This window comes from Eulemur rufifrons, chromosome 30 (assembly GCF_041146395.1).
Source record: "Eulemur rufifrons isolate Redbay chromosome 30, OSU_ERuf_1, whole genome shotgun sequence".
Taxonomy (NCBI): Eukaryota; Metazoa; Chordata; class Mammalia; order Primates; family Lemuridae; genus Eulemur; species Eulemur rufifrons.
The window spans coordinates 109,719,159-109,745,508 of NC_091012.1; the positions used below are offsets into that span (position 1 = coordinate 109,719,159).

Sequence of the window (26,350 nt, forward strand, 5' to 3'; positions counted from 1 at the left end):
ATCTGTGTATGTACAGAGCTTCTGAGGAAAAAGTCATGTGAGGATAATAGAGCAACTTTTGAATAACTGTGTAAATTATCTATTGCTGCCAAATACGGGCCAGGATTCCTTAATCGTTAGTTCAGACTTCTTGGGATCCTGGTTCCTTTAGTAAGAACAGAACTTTATTGAACTAGGTAATTGTGTGACACAGTTGCATCTTAACCATAATATTCAATTGTTTGTCACATTTCTTGTCATGTTTAATTTTCTTTTGCTTTACCATATCTTAATCTGAAAGTACAGTAAATGACAATACCTTTGATAAGTTTAGACAGATGCTTTATTTTCTTATGCTCTTATGTTTTTATTCTCTTTGTGTGTGTTGTGTGTCTCCAGCTTCAGCTAACTCAGAAAACATCGGTCCCTCCCCAAGAACCTGTTAGTATTATAGTTCCAATCATTTATGACATGGCTTCAGGTACAACCCAGCAGGCAGACATTCCCAGACAGCAGAACTCTTCTGTTGCTGCTCCCATGATGGTCAGCAACATTCTGAAGAGGTTTGCAGAGATGAATCCACCACGACAAGGTACATGACCAGTAGATAATATTTTATTGCATATATGTTATCAAAGTTCTTTTGAGAGAGACTCTCTTCCCCTCTCCTCTTCTCCCTCCTTACCCACTTCATGCGCCAATCCTAGTAGTAGAGCTCTGGTTGCTGTGGCCCTCTTAATGTCTGCCTGTCGCTTTCTTCCTTTCTCACTGGTTCTTCATTTTTGTCCATTTCTCTGCTGCCTGGACTTTATTTTTGTTAGTGATTTACTATTGGGACTGACCCAGTTGCTAATGCCAGAAGCTTGTATTTATAGCACACATTGCCACAAAGCCCTAGGTTAGGATGATAGAATTTTCCATGGCTGTGAATTCCTGCGCTACCATCAATACCTGCCACTCTGTACATCACAAAGTTGAAATGCATGTTGGTTTCTCATATTTCATGGTTCAATCATGAATAGAATAATACCATTAAAAGTTCTGTATCTTCTAAATGTTTTGTGAAGAATAAACGCTGATACAAATGGCATCACTGCTTTTTTGGGCTTCTTATATAAGTGTCAGGTGGGTGCAAGTGAACCTTTTCACCAAGTGCACAATGAAGCTCTCAAACTGAACATTTCCGAGGAAACCAGAATGTTTCTAATAAGATAAACAAAGTCCCTTCAATACTGGAGTAGCCTACGCTTAACATGTAACTCCTGGCAGTGCTAAATTTGGGGTTACAAAAGATAAAGCTCAGCAAAGAGAACTTTTCTTCCATTTTGCTCATTTCTAATATTAAGGAAATTTAAATTAAATTTAAATTTTTCTTATTTCTAATATTAAGGAAGTTCTCTATCTCTGTTTAGAATAGTTTGATAACAGAATTATGTCTTTAAATGAGGGAAAGTTGTTCTCTGAAACATTTTTAGGTACTACAGCGTCAAAATTTTACTAGAAATAGGAATCATGAGAGAAATGATATTTTTAGCTGTTTGTTTCCCCATATTCTATACATAGGCAAGTTCTCACTTTATAAGGAATACACTGGGCAGTAGAGAAGGGTATGCTTCTTTTGTTGTAAAATTCTTCTACTTAAAATTTTCTGCTTTCATCCTTTGACTTCTCTCTTCTTTCAGCTAAAACTAGTACTCAAGAAACAAAGTTTAAAGCTATCAGAATTCTCAAAGTAGCAGTCCAGTAGAACTTTGATAATAAACAACATTCCTTCACAAGCAGATGACTATCATTATCTTCTTATGTGTTTTTATGTATTATGTCTTGTGGAATTTAAAATTTAAAAGAAAATGTTTTGATCCTATTGGGATCAAGCAAGTTTTTCTATCAATAATGAAAATGTGTTTTTTAAAAAAGAAACATAATTTCTCCTTTTATTTAAGAAATTGTTGAGATATTTTGGAAGTGTTTTCCTTTTTTTTTTTTTTTCCTTCCCCTTGGCTGAGCAAACCTTTGGATTTCCTTTTTTCCTGCACCTTAATTTTCCAGTAGTTGGAGAGAAGGGCGGCAGTAACTTGCACAGGATCACTGCACATCCTGCCCGTTGCCGGAAGGCCACAATTCACATGAGGTCTTCAGTTCTCCCACTTTCAGCCACTGTAGTGTTAGACCATGCTCTAATGGAAGGGATCCAGCTTTTGGTTTATAATATTTAAATATTTGTAAGATTTACAAGAAGCAAGAGACAAGAGTATTTGGTTTCTGAGCAAAGGGGAAATTGAGAGGATGAATCATCAGCACCCTACCCACCAACAAATCCTGTTTGGGATCATTGGTCCTCCATACTTCTGCTTCCCTCCCCTCCTCCCACACCCATCACTTCCCCCCTGGTGAAGTGCGTTTAAGAAAAATTACTTTATTTTTGCCTGGGTGAGGTGGCACGCACCTGTAGTCCCACCAGCTACTGGGAGGCTGAGTCAGGAGGATCGCTTGACCACAGGAGTTTGAGGCTGTAGTGAGCTCTGACCATGCCACTGTACTTCAGCCTGGGTGACAGAGTGAGACTTTCTCTCTTTAAAAAAAAAAAAAAAAAAAAAATCACTTTATTTTTATATTTAATTGATTTTAATGTTGAACTCCAGAAATTGACCATTTCCTTGAAATTTGGGAGAAAATTCCAATAGATGTCATAGACCTGCACTGTCCAATATAACTGCTACCAGCCACATGTGGCTATTTAAATTTAAATTAGATTTTAAATTCAGTTCCTCAGTCACACTAGCTGCATTACAAGTACTCAATAGCCATGGCACACATATGCAACATTTCTATCATCACGGAAAGTTCTATTGGACAGCGCCGTCATAGACATTTTTATCTAGCCTTTAACTTAACATTAGAAGGACACCACTGAAGTTGTAACTAATGCATAAATATAAACTAGATCTCTTCATTAGATCCAAAATGCATAAGGAGTCAGAAGCCATAAAGCCCAACCTCAAAGGCATATACGATGCTGCAGTGTTTCTGGACAGAAACTCTAGGCATATCTTCTTAAATTCAAACCTAACTGGGACTTGCCCAAAATTTACCCCTGAGAGAAAAACAAAACCCAAACCAAATATAATCTGATATTTAACACCACAGCTTAATTCCCTATAATCTGGGCAGCTAAAAATTGTTTTATTTTGATCCTTAAAGTTCTTACTAATTTTAGATTTAATTATCCCTTCCCCCACCGGTGTGTTAACATCATCTTTCCTGTATTGCGAATAGCTAATGACCATTTTTCTCTGTTGCAGGTGAATGCACAATATTTGCAGCTGTTCGTGATTTAATGGCTAATCTTACACTGCCCCCTGGTGGGCGGCCATAGACACTATTGTTTTTAAACCAGGAAGGCTGACAAATGAGACAAAACAACAAAAAAAAATCTGAATTCAGCCTTCAGTTTAAAAAAGAAAAAGGACTTTTTTTTTTTTCTTCTTCTCCTTCTTTTTTTTTTTTTTTTTTACTTTAAGAGCTAAATATTCTAAACTGGCAGAAATTTTCAGGGTGCACTTCTTTTATCAAAAAGAGCATCAATCTTTTGTATAGTGAACTTGTATAGTGTGTTTAAATGGGACACATTTTAAGCTAGGAAATACATCACTGTCTGCTTGCCAGTAACAGATTTAATATTCTGTTTTATACTATAAAATTATGAAAATGCCAATCTTGTTTATTTAATTGTTTTCTTATGTTTTGGGTGTAATAGGATCCTTTTTTGGTTTTTATTTTGTTTTTTAAGGCAGGTCTATCATTTTTGAATACTGTAAAACTGTGATAAACTTTATATTGAAGCTGTATTTTAATATGACCACTTTGAATCTTACATGAAAATGTTCTGGGAGTTGTTATAAACACATCCCAAAGGAGCGATATTTAACGAAATTAGGTTAAAAATAAAAAAAAAAAACAGTGACACTCACTTGTGTATGTACAAGCTCTATAGACTTCTTAGGGCCTCCCTTCATCTTTAACCTGTTGGGGCCAGTAATTAATTTCTAATAATGTCTGAAATTTGACCAAAAACATCTGCTTCTTTAAGATTAATTTAATTTCTTCGAACATTCCTAACTTGGCTAGTGTTTAACACTTAGCACTTCAGTTGTCTTTCAGTGTAGGATTTGGGTAAAAAAGAAAGAACCTAGTCTTTTGAGAAGAGACAGTAAGTGGTTCATGTTGATCAAGGACCCCAAATAATGCAATTGTTCTCATCCATTGGGGATGTGGGAACTTTTCTCTTAGGCAAATTTAGTTTACAGGATACTTCTGCATACAACGTTAATTAGGAAACAAAGAACTTTAATGTTCTACCCTTGTATGAAGTTTCTGTGATGTTTCTTTATCTTGCTTAACTTCTCCTCCTTGCCTTCCCCACCAAAATTGGGGTTGTTCTAAACAATCTCAATTTAATTCATTGTCAACAAAATCATAGAATATTTTGCTTGGAAGAAACCTGGCCCAATCCCCTCATTTTGAAGAATCCAAGATCCAGGGCCTGTCCAGGGTCAAATGGAGTTTTGGGTACTGACACATCTCAGCAGGGTTTCTTTTTGGAGCACCATGCTGTCTCTCCCAGTTAGGGACTTTTTAAGCTTCAAAGAACATGATCTGATGCAAAGGTCTTCTAGTAACTTGATGTTATTTGGAAACATTTTTAAAATTATAATACCGTGCTGAGTTACGTGGTCACTGTAATGCTTACTGGTTCTCCATTAAATTGTAGATGCTTTATCTAAATCCACTTTAAGATGATTTAATTGAGCTTCTATAACTGTCAACTACCAAATTCTAGTTTCAAGCATCTCAGTGCAACTGTATCATATCAACTTTGCTTGATTCCATTTCCAATCAGAGTTAAGGCCTTCTTTGCCTTTCTTCTTTGTCTTATTTCTGCCTTCATCTCCTGCTTCTCACCCAACTCTGCCAATATTCAGAAGCAGGTAACTAAACTTTTATCCTTTCTTTAACTTACTTTTTTATTCTTCTGTTTTCAGTTCTCCTTACAACAGTAATCATGTCATTTTGGCAATCTAAAAATGTCTTTATCAAGTGTCAGCCCTTTTCTATTTGGAGCTGAATCCTTTTCTTTCATGTAGTAATCTACATGTATATATAAGAAATGTATTTTTATCTGCAGAATAATGTTTCAAATTTATTAATAGAGTTAACTTTTCGGGTATTTTCTCTTTTATGTGTGATTTTGAAATGTTAATTGCACTTTTACACATAGTGCATTCAATGGACACTCTTTTTTCCTAATCATGACTCATCTCTGAATTTATTGTACGAATCAAATATAGGATTCAGCTAACAGAATTTGCTTTTGATGCTTATTAAGAGTAAACCCATGAATTTGAACTTTGATATTATGCTTGGTACTTGGAATTGGTATATACCTTATTAAAGCTTGAAAACATTTAGCATTTGAACCGTGAGTTTCATCACAAACCATGTCTTTTGCCTCTTTTGTTACCCAGGTTCAGTCAAGGAACTGGATGCCCATAGTGATTTTCCCTAATAGATGATTTGGGACTTTAAGGTGTTTTCAATGTGATTTTAGTATTTACAGTAATAAATAAAATCTATACAAGTTTCAGAGAACTACCAACTCTCTCTAGTCAATTTTGGTGAGGATATTTTGGATAATACTCTGGTTTATCATCCAAATGTTCTTGATATAAAATCAATATACAGAAAATTTTAAGAGGAAAGAAAGGAGAAATGTTAATGTATATTTCATTGTTTTTTGTGGAATTTTTTTTCATTTGGTTTGATGGGAATGGACAGTGTGTCTAGGGAGTATGGTTTGAATCTACTTAGGATAAATTTAGTATTGAGGTTATTAAGACAAAGTTAGCAAAGGCCAGCCAGCACTGTGCTGCACAACTTCAGGAACACCATGATCTGCTCACAATTTTCTATAAATTGCCTCCACTTCCAAGTGGCCAGCGATTTGTTAAAATACATTGCACAAGAAATATGATTGATGAAAGGGCATATTTAGGTCAATATAAAATAACAGCTAATAACTAAAAGCTTACTATGTGCCAGGCACTGTTCTAATTATTTCAATGTGTGTTTAATCCTAACAATCCTATCAAGTAAATATTAATATCCTCCTTTTACAAATGATAAAATGAAGGCCCAGAGAAATGAAGTGATTTTCTTGAAGTCAAATTGATTGCTTAAGATCAAACTGCTAAGAAGGAGCAGTTTGAGTTCAGAGCCAGTGCTCCCTAAACACTGCCTTTCTGCTGTAAACCATACAATCAGGGGAAGGCTTCAATGTTTATAGACTCTTCCCTCCGAGCCTTTTGACTTGACACAATTTTGACTTGTTTTCCAAGCTCAAAAAGTTCACTAAAAGCAAGTTTTAGTGAACAAAAAGTTCACTAAAAACTAAAACTGATCTGATCTCTTGTCACTTGGAGTTGACAATCCACTGCCTTCTGAACTCTGTGGCACTTACTTGGAACTTAAATGAGACTGCCCTGTTCAAGGAACACTAATTATCACATAACCAAGAATACTCGATAATCATCATCTAACCTTTACTCCACACTTCAGGACACTCTTACCTGGCTTGGAGCTGTGCAGCCCTCCAGAATCCAAGTGATGCGTTTCCCTGTTTGCCTTTGCTAGGTGGCCCAGTGGCTGAGGTTTTTGAGCTTTATGTCAGCTTGGCACACTGCAGGCGCATCACAAGTGGGCAGTACACAGGCAGCTAGCAGTCACGTTTCGCTAATACCTATAGCGAAATACCCATAGCTATAGCTAGTTAGTCTGTGGGCTTAGGAACCAGCTAACTTTCTAGAGTTGTATAATGCAAAGAACATATGCCATTCAAGAAATGCAGCCCAGCGTGGTAGCATGCGCCTGTAGTCTCAGCTACTAGCGAAGCTGAGGCAGGAGGATTGCTTGAGCCCAGGAGTTTGAGGTTGCAGTGAGCTATGACGACGTCACTGCACTCTAGCCCGGGTAACATCTCTACAATAAAGAAGTTAAAACAGAGGTGCCCGGACATCAGGAGAGGAAGTCGAATCGGGGACTCACAGGGTCTCAGTTTGTAGGACAGAGAACAGGGCCAAAGGGTTCCAGGTAGAGGTTGCCCCCGCAAGCACCAAAGTGCTTAAAACCGTCACCCAAGTGGGGTGTGGGAACGACGTGCCCCGGAAGCCTAGACGCCCCGCCCCTGGGTCAGTGGCGCAAGCGGGGCTCTCTGCCATCCCCGCCTCTGGGCGGGGCCGCGCCGGGGCAATGGCGCCCGCGCAGCTGCCTCTGGCACTGCCGAGGCTCCCGCGCCTGCGTACTGTTGTCCGCCACGCCCCTCGCCTGGCGGCTTCCGGGGCGCGAGCCGGACATGGGGCTGTCTGAGCTGGCCGTGCGCCTCAACTGCGCGGAGTACAAGAACTGGGTGAAGGCAGGCCACTGCCTCCTGCTGCTGCGCAGCTGCCTGCAGGGCTTCGTCGGCCGCGAGGTGCTCTCCTTCCACCGCGGCCTGCTCGCTGCAGCCCCCGGCCTGGGCCCCCGCGCCGCCTGCAGCGGCGGCTCACGATGCAGTCCGCGCGCCCGCGAGGTGAGCACCTGGCTCGGGGCCTTGACCATCGCCCCCCCGCTAACCCCGTCCCTGTCCGGTTCCCTCCGTGGGGCAGGGCCTGGCCGACCGCGATGCCCCTCCCTCCCGGGCCCCTCCTCACAGCCTGCCCTGTAGTTTCAGCCTCAGTGTCAGGTGTGCGCAGAGTGGAAACAGGAGATTTTGAGACATCACATCAACAGAAATGGAGACGTGTACTGGGGAAACTGCCGGCCAGGCCGCTGGCCCGTCGACGCCTGGGAGGTGGCCAAGGTAAGCACCTGCGGCTGGGAGGGAAGGAGGAGGGGGCTGGTCACCTGGTGCTGGGAGATCCGGTCTTGTGGAAGCCGGGACCTCATAAACAGATGCAGAGAGAGAGATTGGTTGGTTGATCAAAGGTCTAGTATCTAGGCAGTTCCGGGCTGTTATAATGGACCCAGCTCAGTGAAGTAGACAGCTTTCCTTTACCGATCTGCTTCCTGAAGGCATTTGAGTTTGCTACCCCTGCTTGCAAAGTTATAGGAAAGATTTCTGCAAGAGATGCTGGGGCAAGATACAGAGCGAGCATCATGAACGCAGACATAGAGGGAGAATCTTGTAACGTGTGTTTGAGGTTAGGCTCACTGAACAGCTCATTTTGACAACAGGGTGCTGTGAGGATGGTAGAGTAAGCTAAGGGAAGTTAGGACTTAAATAGAAGGGACCTTAAGTGCCCAGCTAAGGAATAAAACTTTGGGGAGGTAGGGATGGGATAGGCAGCCAGATCTGTCTTCAGATCTTAGCAATGGGACTTACTAGCTGGGCCTATTGGGAAACTTTTTTGACTTTTTGATGTTTGCCGGAAGCCCAGTAGGGAGTGGGGAGGGGCAGTCAGAAGGGGCTTCCTAACACAAATTGACATTTGGCATCGGTCTCTGTGCTAGTTAGCAGCAGGCACAGGTGGGCACCTGGGAAGGAGCAGTGCCTGGGACGCAGGTGATCTGAGTCTGGCTCACCAGCTGTGGTGTGGCATTGGGCCAGCCTCTGTTCCCTAACCTCAAAAATGAGGTAATTGGACTATATCGGTGGTCCCCAAATTTTTTGGCTCTCATGGACCAGTATGCCCACCTCACCTACACCCTCTTCCCCATTTTTTTTTTTTTTGCATCGCCACCATAAAGTTTCTAACTTGTACTTTTACCTAGAAAAGAGAAACGACTTAAAGAAACAAAACTCTACCCTTTACTGTCACTATCCCTCACCTGTTTGCAGAGGATTTACTATCCCCCTAGGAATCCTCTTGAAGCCCTTGCCACCTGCTTACACCATTCTTTTCTCCTCTTGGTTGCTGTCACCTGCAGACTTTCTAGTCCAATCCCATCCTCTCGGTTCCTGGGCTCCCTATTCTAGCATCCTCTGCTCCAACCACCTCAGTCTCCCATTTGCATGCTCACATCCTGGACCCTATCAGCACAGGAAGTCTCAGCGTCTAACATCCGGCTTGCCTTTGGCACACTTACTCAAACAGCCCTGCTCCCACTCTGTCCCTGTACTACTTCCACTTCTTTGAGGCTTCCACTGCTTCCCCAATACCTCCTGCCTTGCTTTGTCACCTCAGCCAGCTCAGATTCCATGGTCCATCATTAGAGTCAGTCCCTTGCAGTTATCTCAGCTTTTTTTCCCTCCTTTCTCTGAACTTGCCTGGCCCAACCCCAGCCATGATGACACCATCATGTGCCTCTGCTCAGAAGGAAGAATCTCACAAGGGAACTGACTGGTTTCGCTTTCATTCTTGATCTCGAGCCCCATTTGTCTGGCTACATCTGTTTCTGGGCTCTTGTTCCTGGAGACGACTGTTTCTGCCTTTCCTTGCCAAGCTCCCACTCCCATTCCTCCACCCTCACTCCCAGCTGCTAACCTTGGTCACACTTCATGAAGTTGATGGATGCCCCCAGCCCAGTCCCTCTGTATCCGAGGGGGATTGGTTCCAGGAGCCCCCCTCCGATAGCAAAATTGGCAGATGCTCAAGTCCTTGATATAAAATGGCATGGCATTTGCATATAGCCTCCACACATTCTCTCATATACTTTAAATCATCTCTGGATTACTTGTAATACAGTGTAAATGCTATATAAACAGTTGCTATATTGTATTTTTTTAAATCTGTATTTTTATTGTTGTACTGTTATTTATTTTTTTTAAATATTTTTCATCCCTGGTTGGTTGAATCCATGGATGTGCAACCCACGGACGTGGAGGGCCAACTGTACTTCCTCATATTTTGCCAAACCTACCAACCTATCTCCATGTGTACCATCTTTTTCCTTCTGCTACAGAAGAGGAAGGGTGTCTCTTTCTTATTGCCCTAAACCTCCACTTGTGTGTTGGATCATATCCCTTTCCACCTGCCCAAGGAACTGTCTACTCTTCCTCCCTCCCTGCTTATTCCCATCACCATGTAAAAAGCTTTAATGTAAATAGTGCCTTGATTTATTTAAGTTCTTTTAAAAAGAAAGGAAGGATTAAACAGAAGTACCATATGACCCAGCAATTCCACTCCTAGGTATATACCCAAGAGAAATGAAAACATACATCTGTTCAAAAATGTGTACACAAATGTTCATAGCAACACTATTCACAACAGCCAAAAGGCAGAAACAGCCCAAATGTCCATCAGCTGATGAGTGGATTTTTTAAAAGTGCAGTATAGGCTAGGCGCGGTGGCTCACGCCTGTAATCCTAGCACTCTGGGAGGCCAAGGCGGGAGGATCGCTCAAGGTCAGGAGTTCAAGACCAGCCTGAGCAAGAGTGAGACCCCGTCTCCACTAAAAATAAAAAGAAATTATCTGGACAACTAAAAATATATATAGAAAAAATTAGCCGGGCATGGTGGCACATGCCTGTAGTCCCAGCTACTTGGGAGGCTGAGGCAGGAGGATTGCTTAAGCCCAGGAGTTTGAGGTTGCTGTGAGCTAGGCTGACGCCACGGCACTCTAGCCAGGGCAACAGAGTGAGACTCTGTCTCAGGAAAAAAAAAAAAAAAAAAAAAAAGTGCAGTATATCCATACAATGGAATATTATTTTGCCATAAAAAGGAATGAAGTACTGATACATGTTACAATATGGATGAATCTTGAAATCATTATGCTAAGTGAAAGAAGCCAGTCACATATTGTATGATTCCATTTATATGAAATGTCGAAATAGGCAAATCTATAGAGGCAGAAGTAGGTTATTGGCTGCTAGGGCCTGGGGGATGAGGGATGATAGCTAATGGGGGTATGGGATTTCTTTTTGGGATAATGAAAATGTTCTAAAATTCACAATGAGGATGGTTGTACAACTCTGAATATACTAAATATCACTGAATTATACACTGTAGGTGAGTAAATTGTATGATATGGGAATTATATCTCAATAAAGCTGTTTTTAAAAAACACTTGAGGCCGGGCGCGGTGGCTCACGCCTGTAATCCTAGCACTCTGGGAGGCCGAGGCGAGTGGATTGCTCGAGGTCAGGAGTTCGAGACCAGCCTGAGCAAGAGCGAGACCCCGTCTCTACTAAAAATAGAAAGAAATTATCTGGCCAACTAAAAATATATATAGAAAAAATTAGCCGGACATAGTGGTGCATGCCTGTAGTCCCAGCTACTCGGGAGGCTGAGGCAGGAGGATCGCTTGAGCCCAGGAGTTTGAGGTTGCTGTGAGCTAGGCTGACACCACGGCACTCTAGCACTCTAGCCCAGGCGACAGAGCGAGACTCTTGTCTCAAAAAACAAACAAACAACAACAACAACAAAAAAACACCCTTGGATGTCTTCCTGATGGGCTTAGAATAAAGTCCATACTGCTTTCCAGAGCTGAGCACGATCTGGCCCCTGTTGTTTCTCCTGCCTCATCTCCTCCTGCTCAATGAAGAGACAGTGGAGGACAGAGAGAGGCAGTAGTGTGTGTTTCTCACCGCTGCGCGTGTCCTGTACGGAACATGGTGGAATGCAGTACAAGTTTAAGAAACTGCTTTCCCTGCAAGGAGGCAGCAGAGCCTCCCTGTTGGCTTCTAGTTCTGAAGAAAGGGAATAATTACTAAAATAAAATGTTAACATGGAAGAGACTGGTTGATACTGGTGAGAAAATGCCAGAGAGGACCTAGCTTATAATGGGAAAGAAAAACTATGCCTGGTTTGGAAGCAACTAAGGCCCCTCTAACTTTGCGTTTTCTTCTCAGCAGCGGGTGAATTAAGCAATATTTCTTTTCTTCAGTTTCACTGCATTAGTTTGCCTGTGATAAGTCAGTTAGCCTCTTTGTTAACCTTTGTAGCATTCATAATAGACTTTTTTCAGAGGGTTGGCATGTCAGTGGCTGTTAAGGCATAGAAAGATAGTGATGGTACTGGCTACTGTACCTGCTGATAGGGGCCATTTAATGTATACAGAATTTTTCTTAATCATGTGAGGCTCAGGTGTATGATTCCAACACCATCAGGAACATAGCCCTAAATCTCCTTGGGGTACGTCAGCACTTACCCCGGCCTTTTCAGAATACCTTTGTGAGCAGCCCTGTCGGAGCCATTGTAGCTGCTTGTCTACTGAAATGTGTTTGTTTTCAGTGGAACGGGTCTCTTTTATTTAGAGTTCTTATCATGTGTAATTTTTTTGTATGTGGTCTGTTCTAGTACCTTGGCAGGAATGTACCCATGAAATTCTCAGCCTAGTATAAAGTTGTTGTATCCAGATGTAAGTTGGGAAATATTTCAGGAAAGAAATATGCCCGAGCCTTGCTATAACACCATTTTGGGGGGTCCATGCCATAAAATCCTATTAAAGGCAAGATCATGCTAGAACAAGACCCTTCTCGTATATGTAATATTTCAAATCCTAGGATTCTTTCTGTAACCCCCATGTGGATCCTACGCACCTTGCACCATCGACTTGGTAGTTGCCACCATTTATGGCCTGTTTATTAGCGTGTGTAAGACATCTTGCTAGGGCTTTACCTGCATTCACTTATTTAATTCTTGCAGCGTCCTTTGAGGTAGATGAGGACAGTTATTCCCCATTTACTGATGAGGAATCTGAGGATAAATAACTTGGCCAAGGTCACACATCTGACAAGTGGCAGAGCTGGCATTTGAACCTAGTTCTGTTGCACTCCAAAGCCCAGACTCTTAATACTACTGTACTGAGCTTTCTCAAGTCATTTAGAAAGTGTCCACTTTAGAGTAACTATTATTTTCAAATCTTCAGCAGCTCTCAGATACTGAACATTTTTTTTTTTAATATGGTACGCTTCACGAATTTGCGTGTCATCCTTGCACAGGAGCCATGCTAATCTTCTCTGTATCATTCAAATTTCAGTGTATGTGCTGCCAAAGCAAGCACATCAGCCACTGAAATGTCAGTAAGGAAGAAAAAAAGTTGCCTCCTACCCCATGCTTTCTGCTTAAGTGCCATTAAGACAGGACAGAAAACCAGCTATGTCAGGTGTATCTAACAGCAGAGGGATATAGTGCAGCTCTTCAGCTGTCGCCCTCTGACCAAGGCTTAGCTGTGACACTGTTTCCCCACTTGCAATTTGGACTCATGAGGCCCCAACCTGAAACCTCAAGGCATAAGAGAATTTCAGTGAGTCATCATTTGGAAAATAGGCAAGTAACTGTTGCCTCTCCAGCTCCTAGAGTTGGAGAAGACTCAGGTCCCTCTCGTGCCTCCCTGTGCTACAGGCCTTCATGCCCCGAGGACTGACAGACAAACGAGGACCCGAAGAATGTGATGCAGTTGCTCTTTTAAGTCTTATCAATGCCTGTGATCATTTTGTGATCGATCGAAAGAAAGTCACAGAGGTAAGAGCTGTCAGAATTCGAAACCATACACTGAGTCAGTTGGGTGGATATTGAGGACCAGCCACGCAGGCATAACACACAGTCACTCCCCAGAACAGTGGTGTGCAAAGAAAATTTGACTTGTGTTTACTTATCATGCACACCTTCCGTCATGTCCAAGAATCCCCAGTGAAAATGTAATCAAGAAACTAATTCTTAGGCCAGGCGCGGTGGCTCACGCCTGTAATCCTAGCACTCTGGGGAGGCCGAGGTGGGTGGATTGCTCAAGGTCAGGAGTTCAAGACCAGCCTGAGCAAGAGCGAGACCCCGTCTCTGCTAAAAATAGAAAGAAATTAGCTGGATAACTACAAATATATATAGAAAAAATTAGCCGGGCATGGTGGCGCATGCCTGCAGTCCCAGCTACTCGGGAGGCTGAGGCAGAAGGATCCATTGAGCCCAGGAGTTTGAGGTTGCTGTGAGCTAGGCTGACGCCACGGCACTCTAGCCAGGGCAACAGAGAGAGACTCTGTCTCAAAAAAAAAAAAAAGAAACTAATTTTTCAGTTCTCCTTAATTAAAGTTTCCTGACAACTTGTTATTATGCCGTTTGCTGTTAAAGTAGATAAAACCTAAACTTTTTCTTCCCTGTTGTGTCATAAACAGAAGCAAACTTATTTTGCTTATTTATTTGTCTACCTATTTATAGACAGGGTCTTGCTCTGTCGCCCAGGCTAATGTGCAGTGGCATGATCATAGCTCACCATAACCTTGAACTCCTGGGCTCAAGTGATCCTCCTGCCTCAGCCTCCTGAGTAGCTGAGACTACAGGCATGTGCCACCATGTGCCCGACTAATTCTTCTTTTTTTTTTTTTGTAGAGACAGGGTCTCACTATCTTGCCCAGGCTGGTCTTGAACTCCTGCCTTCAATTGATCCTCCCACTTTGGCCTCCCAAAGTGCCGGGATTATAGGTGTGAGCTACCACGCCCAGCCAGTTCTCCTTATTTAAAAAAATACAGAATAATTCACCATTCTGCCTGTTGCATGCCAGCATTTGAGTCCTGCCCTTCTAAATCTCATTGACTAAACAGTTAGTTGCAAGACCAAATTACATAGAACTGAAGAAAATGTGAACACTAATGGGTAACAATGTCAGAATAGGTCGCTATGTTTGTCAGATTTCCCCTGGGAAGTTTAGATTTTTTTCTAGTTCACCAGAGAACAGCTTCTACACATTTATTACTCTGAGAATCACTAAGAGTATCCAGGTATAGATAGCTATACCTGGATTATTTATACTATGTAGAGAAAATGCATGTATATTTTGTCAACTAGAAGACTTAAGAATCCTTTATGATAGCAGCAGAGACAACTATCACAGTAGTTGACCCCTTTGATATCTTTTAACCAAGAATATGGAAGACTTTATGTGAATTATATATTAATATATGATTAGATAGCACCATTTTTGTTAAGATAAAGGCAAAAGTAGATTTTCTTTTCATCATGCTGTCCACATCAGAAAACTCCCTTGACCCAACTTCTTCACGCTGCAACAATATTTAAAAGATTTTTATCTTATCTGCTTCAGCCTGTGGTATTGGTATACCCAGAGCCAATACACTTGCTCTTTGGCAGGTTGTTTTAAGTTAAGGGACTTGGGGAAATGTGTAATATCCAGCCGGCCACAAGATTTCAAGGGCCAAGGATAGTTGCAGGCTTATTTGTATTTCTTGCCTTGAGTAGTTGATTATTTAAGTGGTAAGGGGTTGAACAACCCCTCAAGCCTTGACAGCATCTCCAGACACCTACAGGTCATGTCAAGAACTTCTGGATTGCTTGGAAATCTGCTCCAGAGGCTCGAGAATGGGGAAAAGGCAGAACCACTGTTGCCCAGGAGCCATCTTTTTGTTCTTGGGAGTCTTGTGGCCAAAATCTGGTTTATAGCCATGTTTTATTTATCCTGCTTGGTTTTTTCTTTTAATTTCAAATTAGTTGTCATAAAAATATGAATTTCCAGGTTTTCTTAAAAAAATCAGAAGATCTAGCAACACTAGGGTCATATAACTCCCATAGCAACAAGCTGCAAGTTCAGCTGAGGTTACCCCTTTAGATAGGGCATCCATGCCCCAGTTTGTCCCAAACCCGTCTCTCCTTTCTCCCTACTATTGCGCCTGGCCAGCTTCACTCAGGTTACCTGCCTGACCCTTGAAGGCATTTCAGTTTGTGACGCAAGGAGGACTCCATTTCCTGGTGTCTGCCAGGATGAAATTAAACATGGATCTGATGTGGGGAGGCTGGAGGGCTAGAGTATCCTCTACCCCATACAAATACATGCGAGATTATGCACATGATCCCAAGAAAGCTCCAGCCCTTCTCATCTAAAGACCACACTGGTTGATTTTGTCATTAACAAAGCCTTTCTTTGATTTTCTTTTGAAGCCACACGATCTGTTTTACCCCATTGTTTGACTTTGAAGCCTTTTATCTTTTTGTCTTGCTGTAGGTGATTAAGTGTCGAAATGAGATCATGCACTCTTCAGAAATGAAAGTATCTTCTACGTGGCTTCGAGATTTTCAGATGAAGATCCAAAATTTTCTGAACGAATTCAGGAATATCCCGGAGATTGTGGCGGTATACTCCAGAATAGAACAGGTAAAAATCGTATTTAACAATTCTGACATACAGAATTAAGGGGGAAAAACAACCACAGTCACTCATTTAGAATTTGAAGTTTATTAGATTTAAACTAAATTTTAGAATGTAAGCAGGGGAAAAAATGCTGACAGAAATCTGGAATTATGCCGGGCCAATAAGCTTTTCTGTGGCCACAGTGTGTTATTAAAATGGATCTAGTTAATGATGTTGAATTATAAATTCTTTGAATAATCCAATGGAATGTCTTTTCCATGAAATTGGTTCATATAAATATATCCACAGCTTTTGACATCTGACTGGGCTGTTCATATCCCCGAGGAAGACCAGCGGGATGGGTGTGACGGTGAAACAGGAACCTACCTGAGTGAGAGCCAAATCAATGGAATAGAAATGCAGTTACTAAAGGAAAAACTTCAAGAGCTGTATCTTCAAGCAGAAGAACAAGAGGTGCTGCCTGAAGAGGTAAAAGAAAAGAAAAACATTACATCCTCTGTGTGAGTAAACATCACAAGGAAAGGTGCCAGGGAGGAAGAGTAGCTCATTTTAACATATAGCCCACTGTGTTTCTGATTTACAAGTCAATTTCCAGAAGCGAGTATTCTTTTGGCTGATTAATGTTTAAATATTTTCACTTAATCAGCAAACATTTGAGTGCCTAAACTGTGCCATAAAGTAGAAAAACGTGGTAAAGGCACAACAGAATTCTGGGGAAAAAAAAAATGCTCTGGGGTTCTCCGCTGGCAGAGGGGATTGCCACAAAAGGCTTTGCTGAGAAGGTGCTGTTGAGCCGGCACCCATAGAATCAAACTGCCAGTTTGACAAATTGGCGAGTGAAAAAGGCCATTCTTGGCAGAGGGCACAGCACTTGCAAAGGCATGAAAGAATAGTCCGAGCCTGGGCAGTGACAGGCGAGCAAAGGAGGTATGGTCAGGCGTGAGGGTGGCAAAGTAGGTCGAAGTCGTATGTTGAAAGGTTGTCTGTCCCAAGGGCTTTGAGCCTTATTCCCAAAAAGCAATAGGGGGCTGACAGATGTTTTTAAGCAAGAAACAGTGATAGGATCAGATATGGCTCTTAGAAAGTTAACTCTTGCGGCAGTTGGAGGTCAGACAAGTGGTTAGCGACTAGCCATGAGGCATTTGCAGTCATGAGAGGGTGAGAGAGAGAACAGAAACTAGAGGATATGGAAGAGGAGCTGGATTCTGGAGGCATCGCCTGGGCAGACCTGATGGATCCTAGTAGCTGGTTAGATTACTTGGAGCATGGCATGGGGCTGTAAAAGGATGGAGAAAGGGTGGAGGTTTAAAGGTTCATCAAGATTTCTAGGCCGGGCGCGGTGGCTCATGCCTGTAATCCTAGCACTCTGGGAGGCCGAGGTGGGTGGATCGCTCGAGGTCAGGAGTTCGAGACCAGCCTGAGCAAGAGCAAGACCTCGTCTCTACTAAAAATAGAAAGAAATTATCTGGCCAACTTAAAATATATATAGAAAAAATTAGCCGGGCGTGGTGGCGCATGCCTGTAGTCCCAGCTACTCGGGAGGCTGAGGCAGAAGGATTGCTTAAGTCCAGGAGTTTGAGGTTGCTGTGAGCTAGGCTGACGCCATGGCACTCACTCTAACCCGGGCAACAGAGCAAGACTCTGTCTCAAAAAAAAAAAAAAAAAAAGATTTCTAGCTTAGGACCTTCAGGCTAATGATGGTCTAAAGTCCTGATAGGGAATACAGGAAGAGTGAATCTCCTTTGTTACATGCAAGGTAGAAAAGGAACTAACAGTAGTAGAATTGTAGTTTGGCAAGGTTCAGAAATATCCCAGCACTGGCTGGATTAGAATTCTAGATCACCAGGAAACCTTGGACAAATCATTTCACCTCTCCATTCCTCCTTGTCCAAGGAAAGTAGTTTTGCACATTACCTCATTAAATGTAGGGGGAGTGTTTATTGAATACAAAGTGTGTATTTCATTCATTAAGCCAGGCTCCTTACTAGTAAATATGCCTATATTGACTCTTCTGACTTTGATCCAAATGCTTTATTAAGCTTGGTGAGCTCCTTTAGCACAAGGGCTGGATGCCACTGGTTTTTGGGTATGCCCGTGCTGGCACACCATAGGTATTTAAAATGATGAATTTGAATGTTAAATCTTTTTCTTTTCTTTTTTTTTTTATTTTGAAACAGAGTCTTGTTCTGTCTCCCTGGGTAGAGTGCATTGGTATCATCGTAGCTCACTGCAACCTCCAACTCCTGGGCTCAAGCGATCCTCCTGCCTCAGCCTCTCAAGTAGCTGGGACTACAGGCATGTGCCACCATATCTGGCTGATTTTTTCTATATTTAGTAGAGATGGGGTCTTGCTCTTGCTCAGGCTAGTCTCAAACTGAGCTCAAGGGATCCTCCCACCTCGGCCTCCCAGAGTGCTAGGATTACAGGTGTGAGCCAGTAATCCACTGTGCCTAGCTCTGAATGTTAAATCTTTTCTAAGTCCATGTGTTTGATCTGGCTTTATTTTAAAATGCCATTAGAACCAGCCTCACAGTTTTCTTTGCACTGCTGCTTTCAGAAGCACAGTAGACCAAGAGAAGACATCCAGAAGACACGCTCACTGCCCCTGAATAGTCAGTAGTTCTCACCACTCTCTTGAGGAAGCTGTAGTTCTTTCCCTGTTTGTGTAACAAAGAGCAAAGTATATCAGTAGCAACACACTTGAGCCAGGAGTCTGTGTCATTTGAGAGCTGGATGGGAACCTGGCAATCGTCATATCCCCTGCTTTACAAGTGAGGCAAGGGCCCCAAGCAGCTGGCACTGGGGTGTGAGGTCTCTCCCTTCTGGTCCTGTGGCTGTCTACTTGGTGTGCTGCAGGTCTTGTATCACTGAGGAACTGGCAAATGTAAATTTTGAACCCTCATTATCTCTGTTTTACAGAAAGGAAATAGGGGTTAATTGGCATATCCTCTGGGTCACAAAGTCTCTAGGTGGAGTTAATAAATTCTCATTTTTCATGCTTTTGTTCAGCAGACCATGGCATTTCTCTTAATATTTCAATTGATCAAAGTGTGAGAATTGATTGGTATGGTATCTCAAAGTTGAAGGTCGGCTTTCCACATGTATGGAACTTGACCTCTTCTGAAAGTTCAGTATCATATATGATTATCCATGTCCTTTAGGGTTAGTCTCCAAAGTCAGAAGATTCCATAAGACCAGATTTCAGTGAATCTAAAATGCCATCGATTGTAAAACATGCCATTATTTCAGTTACTTCTAAGAAAGAAAAGAAATGAGGCCAGGTGCGGTGGCTCATGCCTTTAATCCTAGCACTTTAGGAGGCCAAGGCGAGATGATTGCTTGAAGCCACGTATTGGAGACCAGCCACGTATTGGAGCAAGAGCGAGACCCTGTCGCTACAAAAAAAATTTTTTAAATTAGACAGGCTTGATGGTGTGTGCGTGTTCCTAGCTACTAGAGAGGCTGAGGCAGGAGGATCCCTTGAGCCCAGGAGTTTGAGGTTGCTGTGAGCTATTATCATGCCACTGTACTCTAGCCTAGGCAACAGAGTGAGACCCTGTCTCAAAAACACGTGTAAAGTATTTGCACATACTGTAAAATCATTACTGATTTCTTAAACTTGCTGAGGGAACTGCTTTCACAGAGATCCATGAGGAAGCATAGGGAGAAGGGGCAATGACAAAGTGTACTCAAGGCCATTGGTGAAAGGATAGAAAATGTCACTTCATATGTTATATTCCAGAAATATTTATTGAGCACCTACTATGGCATGCATCACTGAACAAAACAGACAAGAGATCTCCACAGTTGGAAGACGGACGATAAGCAGTAAACATAATAAGTGATGTGGAGCAGTAGAAAAAGGAGAAATGCAATGTAGAGCAGAGTGGGGACAAATGTCAGGTTGCAGTAGGGTGGTCAAGGTGGCCTCATCAAGAAGGTGAGACTTAGCAATACCTTGAAGGAGGTGAGGATTAGCCATGTGCGTATCTGGAGGAAGAGCATTTGGGCAGAGGGAACAGCTAGTTGAGAAGTGTGACTGGAGTGGAGGGAGGGAAAGAATAGCAGGTAAGGAGGTCAGCAAAATGAAGGGGGAGGAAGCAGGTCTTGTGAGCCATTGGAACAACAAGGAGCCTGCTGGCTGGGTGGTGAGGACACCCTGGGGTGGTTGGTGGAGGAGAGGGGCAGAGGTAGAAGCAGGGAGGCTATTTAGTGTCCAGGTAAGAGATGATGGTGGTTTGGACGGGGGTGGAAGTGTAGAGGCGGTAAGAAGGTAGGTGGACGTGGCATGTGAAAGACAGAAAGAGGTCAACGACGAGGCCAACAGTTTTGGCTTAAACGACTGTAAGAATGAAGTTCCTAAGCATCTTTTGCTTAGAACAGTAGACCAGCAAGCACATAATGGAGTGACTATCAAATTAAACATTTACTAAATGAGTGAAGGAAGGAAGGAATGTACCAGGCACAATGCTAAGTGCTTTTCATGGATTATTGCCAGTCCTCAAAGAATCCTAGGTGGTGTTGGCGTCATCATCCTTAATTTGCATATAAAGAAGTAAGCTCAGGGAGGTCAAATGTCTTGCCCAAAGTCACAGAGTTAAGTGACAGAGCTGGGCTTCAGTGTCCAAGTCTGTATGACTACATTCTATAATTTTTCTAATACTTTGTTTTTCCATCTCTATTTCCTCTTCTCTCTTTATATATAAACATGCAAAGCCTGCCCCATTCTTTAAAAAAGCCTTCTTTTGACTGTGCCTCCCTCCCTTGAAGCTAAAATAATCACCCCAGCCAGAACACCTCTTAAGCAAGTGCATTTATTGCTTTTCACAAAAGGGAAAACTAAAGTTCTAAGAAACATCAATTATGAAACACTCCTATTGGAGATAATGAGAAAGGCGATTCGGAATGGAAAAGAGAACTGAGACCTTGAGCAAAGGAAAAGAAACTAAGTGGGATAGAGCAAACCAGGTCTATAGAAAGGACCAGGAGGAGACAGCACAAATCACAGGTCCTAACTCATCAAGTGAGAAAGTCTCCACACAGCGGAGAGGGGGATGCCACTGAGGGCCAAAAGTCCATCTGGAAGCATGTATGTTGTGCAAAGACCTGGCCAGTGCAGTCACAGGCATCTGATGGGAGCCACAGGAAGGCACTGAGGTGTGTCTAGGATACCGGGCATGGCCAATAAGAGCTAACAGTGCAGTGCCCGCAGTTACTAATGCACGCTGTGAATGATGTCATTGGTGTGATCTTCATTCACATTTCTGTGGTTTCAAGATCTATTATTTAAAGCCCAGGCATCTTGCAGGAGCTCTAGGCTGGTTTCCAGCCATGAAATAAACCGCTCCAGCTGAAGGGCACAACCCCAGTCTACTTACTAACCAATCTGAAGCCCTCCAGTCATCTTCAGCTACTCCCTGTCCTTCCCTGCTCCCTATCCATCCTGGCACAGTCTCAGCCAGCCTTCCGTGTCCCTTCCATCCCCGGCAGCCATCATCCAGCATCTGGCTGTTTCATTCACTTACATCACAATAACCTGAGTGCTTGCTTAGGTTCCACCCTAGACCTGCTGCCTAAGAATCAGTTGTGTACACCCGCTGGGGTAGGGTACTCCATCATTTTTCTTCATTAGATTTAGATAATCTTGACTTAGCTTGGACCCATTTAAAAACATTCACCACACCCAAAAATATGAGTAACTCTCATCATTGTAATAAGCACAGTAACCAGTGAGAGTATTCTAGGACAAGGCCAGTGAAAGCACTTCCATGCTACTAGTCCATGAGTACTTTTATTAACTTAAAAGTTAAAGTCTGTTGCTGGTGGGAGTTTAAATTGGTACTCTCTATAGATGGCAGTTTCGGCAAAATCTATTAAAATTTTGCCAAAACTTAAAACACGATCGCAATTGAAACTGCATTTCACTTCTAAAAACAGATCCTACAGACTTGTCACTTATGCAGAATAACACATGTAACCAAATTAGTTACTGCACCATTATTTGTCTTAGCAGAAGGATCAAAATACTATATTAAAATATGAAATATCCATAATTGGAATATTGTTCACCCATTAAAAAAGATAATGAGGATACTATTTATAATCTCGTATAGAAGAGATCAGTTGGAGAGCAGTGTCTAGCATGCTGCCATTTTTGCTTTTAAAAATGTGTATATACACATGCTCACATGTAACTGCATAGAATATCTCTGGAAGAAACATGAGAAACTGTTCATTATGGTCACCTCTAGGGAGAGGAGCTGGGTGACTGGGGACAGTTTAGAAGAAGACTGACTTTTTTTTTTTTTTGAGACACAGTCTCACTCTGTTGCCCGGGCTAGAGTGCCATGGCATCAGCCTCGCTCACAGCAACCTCAAACTCCTGGGCTCAAGCAATCCTCCTGCCTCAGCCTCCTGAGTAGCTGGGACTACAGGCATGTGCCACCATGCCCGGCTAATTTTTTCTATATATATATATTTTTAGCTGTCCATATAATTTCTTTCTAGTTTTAGTAGAGACGGGGGTCTCGCTCTTGCTTAGGCTGGTCTCAAACTCCTGAACTCAATCCGCCCACCTCGGTCTCCCAGAGTGCTAGGATTACAGGCGTGAGCCACCGCGCCCGGCCGAGGACTGACTTTTTACCTTGTATGCTTGTGTTGATTTTGAATTTATTTATTAATACATATGTGCATGTATATGTATATTTAATAGTAATAAATGCACGGGTTCAAAATTCAAAATGAAAGAGCTTCATTCTATTTTTATATACACACATGTACGTGTGTGTGTGTGTGTGTGTGTGTATAAAATGAAGCCCTTTCATACAAATGCAGGAAGTTTTAAAAGCAAAAAAATGTGAGGAGACAAGCAAACACCCCCTTGTTTGGTCCTAGAAGCAGCTCCTCTCCTGGATTGCGTTATGGGTTTTTGTTTTTGTTTTTTGGTTGGTTGGTTTGTTCTTTGAGTGGAAGAGGCTTTGTTTTATAGAGTTTGTTTTGTTTTCTAAACTTTTAACTTGTCTGTGGACAGATGCCTGTAGCCAAGATTCTGTCTCTTGGTGGACACATGAACAACAAGCCATTCTTGGCACTAGTAAGTTTTTCATTTGAATTATAAGTCTGCTATAAAAATGCCTAAGCTGTGCATTGTATGTTTTCTTGCAGATCTCAAATCAGATGGAAGTGGTGACAGAATTTCTGAGAAACAATGAGGATCTTAGAAATGATCTTACAGAAGATATGCACAAGCTAGACAGCCTCCGTCTGCAACATCAAAAACGGTATTCAAAGGAACCTGAGAGACAGACACCTGAAAGGAAGGCCTGAGGTGAGACATATAATGTAAAATAAAGACAGATAGCCTCATTGCTTTGATGTCTGTTCCCTATGTGAGGCCATAAGGAACACACAACAGTCTAATGTGAAGTTTCCCCATGTCCTCATTATTTCAGAGAAAGGACACTGAGTTTTGTGCTCTTTTGTAATTAGTGGTTCTCACATCTGTGAAGTAATTCAACATCAATTCCCTGCAACTTTGTTTAGCCAAATACACCTGAAGTCACTGGTGGTCTAGAATTAAGTGAATCAACCTTATCACATGATTAAAAAGCATTTCTGCCTTAAAATGATACCATCGATACTAGCTCTTACTGTGGCATTAATAGCAATCGGCTAGTTTCCATAAGGAAAACTTGTTAAAGTAAGTAACTGTCTTCAGTATTTTACTTTTTCCCCCCCTCAGATAAAGAAAATTAAAATACTCTCTTTCCTTTTAGGTTGCCCTTTGAGAAAAATCAGGCACGTTTCTGAAAGTCAGCATGGCTTCCATCTCAGACATCCTTTTCTGTGCAAAAGGAAAAAGTTACCAGAGGATTGTACCCAAACAAAAAGGAATGTTTATTGTTTTATCCTGGACTTTCCTTTGACTCTTTGGGAGTATTTTTTTAATATTCATAAACTTGGGGCTGTATAATCTATACCAATCAAAAAACATTAGATACTCTTGTGCCAAAACTTGCTACCATCCAGGGACCTTTTGCTATTTAAAAGGTGAGTTTTAGCCAGGTGCTGTGGCTCACGCCTGTAATCCTAGCACTCTGGGAGACCGAGGTGGGAGAATCACTCGAGGTTAGGAGTTGGAGACCAGCCTCAGCAAGAGCAAGACCTCATCTCTACCAAAAATAGAAAAAATTAGGCAGGTGCTGTGGCATATATCTGTAGTCCCAACTACTCGAGAGGCTGAGGCAGGAGGATCACTTGAGCCCAGAAGTTTGAGGTTGCAGTGAGCTATGATGATGCCACTACATTCTACCCAGGGTGACAGAGTGAGACTCTTTTTTTTTTTTTTTTTTTTTTTTTTTATGAGACAGAGTTTTGCTCTGTTGCCTGGGCTAGAGTGCTGTGGCGTCAGCCTAGCTCACAGCAACCTCAAAGTCCTGGGCTCAAGCAGTCCTTCTGCCTCAGCCTCCTGAGTAGCTGGGACTACAGGCACGCACCACCACACCTGGCTAATTTTTTCTATTTTTAGTTGCCCAGCTAATTTTTTCTATTTTTGTTAGAGACAGGGTCTCTCTTGCTCAGGCTCGTCTCGAACTCCTGACCTCAAGCGATCTTCCAGCCCAGGCCTCCCAGAGTGCTAGGATTACAGGCATGAGCCACCTCACCCAGCCGAAACTCTTAAAAATAAATTTAAAAACTTAAAATAAATAGAATAAGATAGAATATAATAAATAAAATAAAATGTTTCTTTTCTGGTCCTAAACTATAGCTGCTTAACATAGCAAAGGCTATGTTTGGCCAGGCGTGTTCCAAAGGCTCACACACACACCCACTGGCAGACAATCCTATTCCCACTGCCTGCTGTCTGTAAGTCTCACTCATGAGGATGCCCAAGGCTGGGCTGGGATATAAACGTTGAGATCGAAATCCTTCCTTTTTAGAAGGCAAGAAGAAAAATAGCCTAAAGGGGCATTTTGTAGCCATTTCCAATTAGCACAATGACTCCCAGGTTTGAGTAGCCCAAGGCAGTAGAGGAGGGGGTGCGGCCCCAGGCTGGTCAGTGGGGGGCTACAGAATGGTGACTTGACTGACTAATGCAGGGGGTGAGCCCAGGCATCACAAGCAGGGATGTCAGGGGAAGGCTTCTTAACTGACAGCTTGTTTAGGAAAAGTAAGCTCCCCAAAATAAGCTTACTAATTTTTTTTTTTCTTTTTCTTTTTTTTTTTTTTGAGACAGAGTCTCACTTGGTTGCCCAGGCTAGAGTGAGTGCCGTGGCGTCAGCCTAGCTCACAGCAACCTCAAACTCCTGGGCTCAAGCAATCCTCCTGCCTCAGCCTCCCGAGTAGCTGGGACTACAGGCATGTGCCACTATGCCCGGCTAATTTTTCTATATATATTTTTAGTTGTCCATATAATTTCTTTCTATTTTTAGTAGAGACGGGGTCTCGCTCTTGCTCAGGCTGGTCTCGAACTCCTGACCTTGAGCGATCCACCCGCCTCGGCCTCCCAGAGTGCTAGGATTACAGGCGTGAGCCACCGCGCCCGGCCAAGCTTACTAATTTTTGTCCAGTTATATCCCCAGTGCTGAGCTCAGGGCCTGGCCCTCATGTGCTCAGTGAATCCTCACTTGACTGAGGGTCATCTGTTAGCTTAGGAGTGTTCATAGACCTAAATGTTAGTTAGACTATTCACTAAGCCTGGTCCTTTGTTATGAAATTGAAGAATAAAATTTCAACATTCTTATGGAAATTTAAAGACATCATGTTCTTTCAGCAAATTCATTCATACTTCCTCTATTTCTTTTACCCAAAAAGCCATCCACTCCTGACTTCATCTTGCCGATTTCCTGAACTGCAAGCACTGCCCCATTGTATGCGGTGGTCTATGGGGTCAGCCTCACTTTCACCTTCCCCTACATCTGCTCACTTCCAAGGCTAGTGGTACTTAACTGGGTCATGTTGCCTTTGGACCCTCAGGGACAGAATTGCTGTGTTCCCCACTGCCTGGAGGAAGTGCTCCATTCTAACCCCAAGTAAAGATCTGCTTTTATTCCTATTCAGCTACCCACCAAGGATGTAATCTGTTGAGAATGGTCAGAGGGTAAGGGTATATTTGGTATATATTTTTACATTAAAAGGCATTTAATATAATTCTATTATATAAAACCTAGATGAATACAAATGTGCCTATAACTTCCTGCTTTAATCTTTCCAATTACTATTAGTCTTACATTTTCTTTCTCCCTTCATTTCATGAAGTTCCTTGAGAAGACTTCAGTAGTAAAGAATTTTCATTCATCT

At 42.4% G+C, this 26,350-nt stretch overlaps 2 protein-coding genes and 1 non-coding gene across 3 annotated transcripts in view; 2 read left to right on the plus strand and 1 right to left on the minus strand.

Moving 5' to 3' along the window:
* Positions 1 to 3,430, plus strand: part of MED14 (mediator complex subunit 14) — a 78,999-nt gene extending 75,569 nt beyond the window's left edge. Inside the window, exons 30-31 of the mRNA XM_069464511.1 lie at positions 379 to 571; positions 3,282 to 3,430. Coding sequence (XP_069320612.1) covers positions 379 to 571; positions 3,282 to 3,355 — 267 coding nt within the window. The 3' untranslated portion in view covers positions 3,356 to 3,430. The remainder of the gene's footprint in view (positions 1 to 378; positions 572 to 3,281) is intronic.
* Positions 3,431 to 7,262: 3,832 nt separating this feature from the next.
* C30HXorf38 (chromosome 30 CXorf38 homolog) lies at positions 7,263 to 24,697 on the plus strand. Its single transcript, XM_069463394.1, has 7 exons — positions 7,263 to 7,603; positions 7,739 to 7,873; positions 13,299 to 13,418; positions 15,905 to 16,054; positions 16,340 to 16,519; positions 23,216 to 23,378; positions 23,827 to 24,697. The coding sequence occupies exons 1-6, from the start codon at positions 7,388 to 7,390 to the stop codon at positions 23,375 to 23,377; spliced, it is 963 nt and encodes a 320-aa protein (XP_069319495.1). The 5' UTR covers positions 7,263 to 7,387; the 3' UTR covers position 23,378; positions 23,827 to 24,697.
* On the minus strand, positions 12,851 to 12,957 carry LOC138379263 (U6 spliceosomal RNA). Its single transcript, XR_011232042.1, has one exon. It is a non-coding gene; the product is annotated as a U6 spliceosomal RNA (small nuclear RNA).
* Positions 24,698 to 26,350: the final 1,653 nt, after the last annotated feature.